We start from the raw sequence: 8,561 nt of genomic DNA, 5'->3' as shown, positions 1-8,561 counted from the left end.
TTAATTTAAGATGCTGGTTTGATCATTCTAACACGTCTTGTTTTAATTCCTAAAATGCTGAATTAAGCGGTTGGAAAATATTTCTGATATGTTCATTAAGTAATTGTACACACAAAACGGGTTGTTTTAAACAAATAGAGCCTATATGTAGGCTACACACTGTGAATGTAAGGTAAACAGATTGTTTAGACTACACGTTAGACTACACTATTTTTTTTTTTTTTTTTTTTTTGCCATAGCATATTTTTGGAACAACATTGGCGCCCTCTTGTGGTAAAACGCAACGCCTTTGCACCACACAAGGGTGACTGAAACACAGTGAGCGAAGCAACTCACAATAACCCCCATTCACCTGTTTATGTCACTCTTACAGTTGGACACATTCACCATTCACTTTTTTGCTCTTATTGCTTGTCTACGCCCCCCCCCCCACACACACACACACACAAACACACAAACACACTCACACACACACACCTGTGCCCTTCAAGGATATCTGTGGAGGTGCCCACACACGTGGCTGTCGCTGGGTGGGCTGGTTTAGATGGGGTGAGGTTAGTGTGGGCATGCGGAGGATGTGCCCAAGCACTGCAGCCGCTCGCCACCCCCACCCCCACTAACACCCCCCCCCCCCCCCCCCCCCCCCCATGTGTGTGGTCCGGCACCAGTAGCATGGTGGCAAAGACAGTGCAGCTGTGTGGAGAGCCTGGAGTCCCGTGGCTCCTTTTGCCCACTCCTGCAAATCCAGCAGCGATCGCTGGCCACTGCCAACACACCCAACCAGCAAAACATCCCATTAGTCCACTCACTGAGGGGGCAGAAAAACAGCTATAAAGTACAAAAACACCTGGATTTGAGCCCAGATATTACAGCCTGTATAACGGAGTGGATGTGCAGTTGGACTAGACCAGGGCCATATCCGGTCTAATCCAGAGCCAATCGGACGCCCTTTGCTTTACTATCCTCTGGGATGAAGAACCAGAACATCCGGAATACTTGAAGAGTAGATTGCCCAAACCGAGGGATCTTTACAGCAATATGCTGTTTCATTTGAACGAGATGTTTTAATTAAGTTCTAAACATTAATTAGAGGTGTTAACATTTGTAGCCAACTGAGAAGCAAGATCCAGATGCGGGTGTGATGTTTAAGTGGCCAGTGATTCAGTGAATATCTTGGGAAATGTTAGTGTAATGTGAAAATCATGTATAAATATCAGACTGAACCAGAGGGATGTGGTGATTTTCTATATTCAATAAATGAGGTGAGACGGAAACAGGTGTTTTTTCCCTGTGCACATTTGGGGTCCTGGCTGTCCATAACTGCTATTGCTGTGTTGACATTTTAATACAGCACATTGTATTACCATTTGCCAACCATAAAGTGATTTTTTTTTGTGTATATGTGTGCCATGTGTGGTTTTGTGTGTGGGTGTGTATAATTGTGTGTGAGTGTGTGCGTGTAGGTGGGTGAGGGAGCTGGATGTTGAGGGATTGGTCAGGAGGAGTAAAAACCAACACACACACACACAGACACAGACACACACACACACACCCAATGAAACCATGCCGGGGCACCTGGGGTAACTAAGAAAGCCAGTAACTTTACTGAATTCTCTGCAAAATACAAATACCTTTTCCCGGTGGGACAAACTTGTTTTTTTTTATTCTTTTCCACACATTAATTTTTTCATTACATACAGCGGAGTCAAGTCCCTTGAGATACAGAGATGTGGTATTAATTTAATGACATCTTGTCTTCAAGTGGCGACAAAGTCCAGCTTATGCCGCTGTAAGCCTCTCTCATATTTCAAAGAAAGACGAAAAAAATAAAACATAAAAACAAATGTTTCCTTCAAACGTCACCCTCCATAGGTTTATACAAGCTACATTTGTAACTACAGATTGTTAAACATATTTTTAGGAGTTATTTGAACTTTTAAATGGAAACATTTTTTTTCCAAGAAAAAATAAAAAGTACTGAAGAGTACTGAACAACAAACCATACGGGGAAATAATAAGAGATTGAACAAACAATGGCAGATTATTTCACAATACTGTACACCTGCTGGGTCAGTTTACCCCTTCTCTCACCAAAATGACTCATCAAAAAGTTTCTTTGAGGTACTGGGTGGGTCCATTTGAGGTACCGGCATACAGTATATTACAGAGGAAAGCAAGTCAAGTTATCAACATATGAAGCAATACAACTGTCTCAAATCTCAAAAAACATGACACCAAAAATGAACATCGCTCCATCTCTTTGGTAGGAAAAAAAGATACTGACAGACGCCATTACTAAATCTGTTTGAAGCACATTTTTTTTTACCAGTAACAACAAAGAAACTATTAGCAAATATCAAAGCATCCACAGAAAACCCCAGGTGACCAGAAGGAGGCTATGCGGTCAGAACGATCGGGCGTGCGTTTTCACTCATTCAACATGGCACTGTGAGCTGTTTCACTGGCCTTTCCTTCTGGACTGATCACATTGACTATAGTTACTAACTAACATGCAGCAAGTCTTTGACTGGGTGTTTTTGCTTTTTATTGTTTCAAACGTGGCAACAGAATGACACGTGTGAGAGTGAAATTGTGACATCAAGCAGACACGTCATTAGCTTTGGTTTCTTCAAAAAAAATAAAAAAAATAAAAACTAGAAAATGGTGATTCGATCACCATCTTCTTTGCGTGTATTCAGGAGAATTGTATTGACTGTGACTCCATTTGTAACATAGTTTGAAAAAAAAAAGTTTGTGCTTCTCCCTAACCAGTGCCCATATATTGGTCATGATATCTATCTGCAAATAGCAACAGGAAAGATGACCTGTTGCTTTGGCAACAAAACTATGATGCTTATCCACAGACACTGTGTGGCTGTCCATTAGGCATGTTAGAGATAGAGGACAGGGCAGTTACCTCCTTGTCTATTTGATTGCAAAACATCTACGCAAAACAAACAAGAATGGAGAAGAGAGACTGAACCTGTAAGACCCTATAACACAGTCCCTCCAGTGTTGGCTAACCATGGACATAGGACACAGGGAGAGCTTCTCCTCTCTGTTTGTCTGTCTTCACACTTATGCTTCCCGTCGTCTTGCCTGAGACATGCTCACTTCTGAGAATGCAAACAGAAAAGCACCGCAGCCCGTGGACCTGGAGGAGGGGAACTGCTATGATCCTGAATGACGTTGTCTGGAGCTCGCTAAAAAAACAAACAAACAAACAAACAAAAAAAAACAGAATAGAATAAAGAAAGGAAGAAGGGAAGAAGGAAAAGGGGAACTCAAAAATGAACTACATGTGTGACTGCACACACACTTAACTCCACTACAAGGGGGGAAACAAACAAATGCTATGATCATAATTATTATATATTTATATATTAGAAAGCTATACACAAGCATGTTAATTTCACAGATTTTTTTTCCCAAAAAGATTCTTAATATTATTATTTAATATAATTAGAAATACACGTTTTAAAAACAAACAAAAGGAAAATCTCTACAAAGAGGAAAAAGTTCAGCAAAGCTAAATGGTTCTCCATCTCCCCTTCCATGGCTTCAGGTTAAATAGCCCGTCATGTATTTTTTTGTTTATTTCCCCATATTAGCAAAGCTATCAAAACACATTCTGGCTTATAGAAACTACAAAAAGCCACAAAAATGCTTTGCATTATATTCCTTTTTATATGAAAATATAAGCAAGTGTATTATACAATTGTTTTTTTTTTTTTTTTTTTGTCATATATTTTTTTAATACTGAACATTGAACGCAAGACTTAGGTTTTGTGTTATTTCCTTGGATTAACATGGCTCTTTTAACAAAGATATTGTCCTCTTCCAGCTCAATGCTATTTCAATCCTGGCCACTTCCAAGAAATGGCCTTCCAAACTTGCATTAGCCAATCAGAGGCTGTAACTCTTACAAAACCCTAAGAAGCCTGCATGTATACATATATAAATATACCTGGAGGGTCCATCACAAGTTGCATATAAGCTTCATTGTGAACGTATTTAATTGTGTGTAACCTTCAACACCCCCTTTCCCCCTTCTCTTCGCCCCTTATGTACATAAACACGTTGAACCTGCAACAAGACATCGTCTGTCATAACATACATTTAGCAGAGGGAGCACTGCAGAGAAAGAGGGTTTGAAAAACAAAAAACAACAAAACATGAAACAAAAACACTGTATCTGTACACAGAGAGTAAGGAACTGAAGTGCTAGGCTATCTGTAAATTCAGCTGTTTGCCCTCTCTGAAAGACTTCCTGGACTTCCACTTACTGTGACTGAGAAGATTTTAGTACTTAAAAAAAGTATTTTTTCCTTCATTTTTACAAATAAAAAACAGAGTACCTGACTTTAATTTCATTTATGTTTGATACTATGGATTATGTGTACATGGATGCATGTGTAGATATGCATATACTTTTAGTTTTTGTCTTAATGTTTTAGGGATACTACCCTCTCCCCCCCTAGTCAGCACTCATAGTGCATAGACACCCCCTTCCCCTGGTAAAAAGTTTGGCTGCTGCCTAGGCCTCTAATGTCCACCCTTGTCCACCACACCCCCTCTGAAACATCTCTCTTCTGGATCTATGAAATACTCAGAAAACAGGGAAAGGAACTCATTACCATAGTTACAACAATTAGTTATACCAAAACCATACAGTTGAGAGTCAAAAAACACAAGGTCCTCCCTATACCTGCCTTCACAGAAAGACTGGGAAAGAGCAGTGAGGGAGAAAAACAGGGCTGATTGTGACTCTGTGTATGATAGAGAGAAAGAGAGGGTGAGAGGGTGAGAGAGGGAGAGAGCAAGAGAGAGGGAGAGAGAGAGTCAAGAGAGCACAGCAAGAGTGTCTCTGTTAGTTTGTTATGTCCATCCAGGTTTTGCGTCTATCACGTCTCTGAGAGCGAGAGACAGTGTGCTCATATTTGTGGGTGAGTGTGTGTGTGTGTGTGTGAGTGTGTGTGTGGCTGTGTGTGTGCGCAAGCGCGGCTGTGTCGACGCGTGTCTTGTGTTTGAATGTGCGCTCGGCCCAGTTCAGCTTGCGGAGCGAGACGGTGTGGGAGTGGCTGCTCGGTCTTGTTTGGCGATCAGGGTTCGGGGGTCGGGTGGTCATTGATGTTTTTGTTGATGTTGTTGTTGTTGTTGTTGGTGGTGGTGGTTAGCAGTGGGAGCTTGACGCGGTGTCGTGGTCAGGGTGGGTAGGTGGGGGGTGTGGCCTTATTCCTCGTCCTCCACTGCCGCCAACTCAGGCGGCCCAGCCCTCGGACAGACGCACGCGCTTGAGCGAGGGGCTGTGGCGCTCGTCCAGCCCGCCGCCGCCACCGCCTCCTCCACCGCCTCCCCCGTTGGTGCCGGCCCGCGTGAGCCCGAGCGGCGAGTGGAAGTCGCCGCGGTGCTCGTCGCGGTCGCTGCCCTCGTGCGAGCTGCTGCAGCTGCTCAGGCTGTCCACCGGCGAGCGGCCCGAGTCCTGGCGACCCGGCGGGGCCTGGGACGAGCCCTGGTGCCCCTGGTGCTGCTGCTGCTGCTGCTGCCCCTGGTGGTGGTGATGCTGCTGCTGCTGTTGCTGGCCGGGGTGCTGAGCATGCTGGGAAGAGAGCGCGAGCGGGGGCGGGGGAGCGTAGCCCCCAGGGGTGCTGCTCCCGGTGCGATCTCTAGGAGGAGAAACAGGTTCGGACTTGATGTGCAGGCTCTGAGCAGTGGGCAGGGAGAGATTTGAACTCTGACATAAGTGAGTGCTAGTGCAATTTCTGTAGAGAGGAGGAGAGCAGACGGAGGTGGGGTGTTACAGCCGCCAGGAGAGGAGAAGAACAGCCATTTTCCCGCCCCACAACACATACACAGTTGAATACACACACAAAATGCACTAGGCTACATATTGAGTCAATCTGAAATTGTATTAGATGAATATGACACATATGCTTATACAAAGACTAGTTGTTACTTCAATGAAATACTTATATTTCAATTGTCTTTGTTATCATATAAAGACAATTTGGTTCATTATGTTTTAAAAAAATAGCTTTACATCTGGGACAGATTTGTGTGTGCATGCATGCATACGTGTGTGTGTGTGTGTGTGTGTGTGTGTGTGTTTGGACTCACCCTAGCTGACTGAGGGCTGAGTGCTGCATGTTCTGCAGGTGTTGCTGCTGCCAGCCACTCATGGATCCCAGGTGAATGCTGTTGGCACTGTTGAAGCCTGATATAGAGGACAGGTCCGCGCTGCTCAGAGAATATTCTAAACATTCAAACACAAAAAAGAGAGCAAGTCAGTGGTCGCCATAACCTCACCATATCGTTATTTATAACAGTGAGAAAATAGCACCATCTGCTGGTCATTTTAAGACCCTACACAATCCACACAATCCCAAATTATTTTCATTAGCAACTCTGTGTTATGTTATTTTAAAGAACAGCTTGTAGGAGACACATTTGTTTGTATTATCTCAATATTCAGGGGAAGTAATGACTAATATGAGTAGAGCCCAAGCTCTATGACATGCTTCTGTGGATTTGGACTGCAGATATTGCCAGAGTGGTAAGTTTGTTCAGGTGGGGTGTGTCTGTGTGTGTGTGTGTGTGTGTGTGTGTGTGTGTGTGTCTGTGTGTGTGTTTATGCACTCCCATGTGTGTGTGTGTGTGTGTATTGTATGCTGATGACGTACCAGTACCATATGAAGTGGAGATGGCAGAAGGGTAGCCACCCATCCCTTGCCCGGGTAAGGTGGGTGTCGCTACGGAAACAACGGGGGTGGCCAGCGACTGTGCAGATTGTGAGTTGTTTATTCTCTGGTTCTGTGTGGGGGAAGAAGGGAGGGTGTATGTTTTAGTACAAAATAAAATCAGCCATGATGATTGTTTCTCTCTCTCTCTCTCTCTCTTGCTTCTCTCTCTCGCTCGCACACTGACGCTCAGAGAATGAACACAATTCCAGTTTCTGAGGAAATTAATCACTTGACATGCGGTGCCACTGAACTCTGCCAAACCTATCATTTACAATCCCACTGAGGGCTCCTGGTCGCTATAGTAACCCCTAGTCTCCACGGCAACTGAATCAGCAACGAATGGAGGTTTTCTTTTTCTTCTTCTTCTTGTCCTTTCATTCTTTTATTCTGTTCTTTTTTTTGCTGCCCTGGCCACAAGCAAGTATGATGACAGCATGGTGAAACAGAAATGCTAACTGTATTGTAGCATCTCATCTGCTCATTTGAAAGAGGAGAGAGAATGAGAAGGAAAGCAACGGTGAGTACGGGAGGAGACGTGAGACATTAAGCTGAGATCTCACGGTAGACAATTTCTCAGATGGTCTTACTACTGCACTGACTAACAGGGAAACAGTGTCTTTTAACAACAACTGTAATGGACTAGTCTTTGAAATGAATGCAATTTGTCAAAGAAACAATGTGTACCCTACACTTTACAAGCAAAATGAAAATGCATAATAAAACTGGATATTTGATACTGCTACTCGACTGTGATTAAAAAAAAAAAAAGAATATTCAGAGGGTTCTTCCCAGTCACATTTTTGGAAAAATAGCACTTATAGGAGCACAGTGAAAATCAGAGGGGGAATATGGGTTTTGGGTGTGATGTCTTACATGCACCACTAGATGTCACTCTGGACTCTGGACTTGATCAGGATTGGGTCTCAGATGGTACACTGCCATGCAGAGGAATTTTTGGACATTGCTCACCAGCTTATTTCTTTACATTACAAAACACATCTGAATTGATGGCATGGCTAAACTGAACGACCTTATGAGACAGGTGGTGTGACAGAATAGGTCTCCCTCCCTTGCAGTCTGAAGCTAATGACAAATCTAGAAAAAGCTGCTAGATGATTAATAATGGCTACCAGGTTTGACAGACTAGGTCACCTGTTTGAGTGACAGTCCCACTTACCAATAGCAGATCAACATCCTCAGACTGATGGCATTAAAGAGGGGAGGGCGATACATTCAGAATTAGTCTGATTGGCTGAGACAAGGGGTTGACTAGAAGGACGATTCTGATCTAGCGGTGGGTTGACTGGAGAACACTAACTAATAAGGCCCATTGAAAAGACCAGGTGTTCTAAGATTCTACAGGATTCTGATGTACTAATAGGGCATGGATGGGACAAGTAAAGTACAAAGGAAATCTCAAAGACAAAGGGAGTGAAACTAACACAAAACGGGTGACAAAGAGTCAAAGAGGAAGGAATGACTAGACAATGTGTCACAGAGACACTACAGGAATAAAAAAAAAAGGCGGCGAAGTAGAGTAACATTTTGAATAGCATACCTAACAGTATGCACTATATGTGCTTGTGTGTTTGTAGTGTATGTGCATCGGTATGTGTTCTGTCTGTGTATGGGCAGTGTATGTTTGTATGCTTCAATGTATGTCTTGTATGCATACATTTACATGTATGTATAGGCGTATGTGTAAATAACAATTTAGCATAGTTGTGTATGTACAGTATATGTACTTTCAGGATGTGAGTGGATGTGTAACTACAACTTCTTCCACGTGTGTGTGTGTGTGCGTGTGTGTGTGTGTGTGTG

The 8,561-nt window shown here is 43.3% G+C and overlaps 1 protein-coding gene across 1 annotated transcript in view; it reads right to left on the bottom strand.

Moving 5' to 3' along the window:
- Window positions 1-1,581: 1,581 nt before the first annotated feature.
- Window positions 1,582-8,561, bottom strand: part of mef2cb (myocyte enhancer factor 2cb) — a 7,233-nt gene continuing 253 nt past the window's right edge. Inside the window, exons 2-4 of the mRNA XM_042101899.1 lie at window positions 6,687-6,810; window positions 6,118-6,253; window positions 1,582-5,762 (exon numbers count right to left, since the gene is read on the bottom strand). Coding sequence (XP_041957833.1) covers window positions 5,261-5,762; window positions 6,118-6,253; window positions 6,687-6,810 — 762 coding nt within the window. The 3' untranslated portion in view covers window positions 1,582-5,260. The remainder of the gene's footprint in view (window positions 5,763-6,117; window positions 6,254-6,686; window positions 6,811-8,561) is intronic.

This window comes from Alosa sapidissima, chromosome 8 (genome assembly GCF_018492685.1).
Source record: "Alosa sapidissima isolate fAloSap1 chromosome 8, fAloSap1.pri, whole genome shotgun sequence".
NCBI classification, from domain to species: Eukaryota; Metazoa; Chordata; class Actinopteri; order Clupeiformes; family Clupeidae; genus Alosa; species Alosa sapidissima.
Note: the sequence above shows the minus strand (reverse complement) of the source record. Positions and strands in the feature narration are given on the sequence as shown.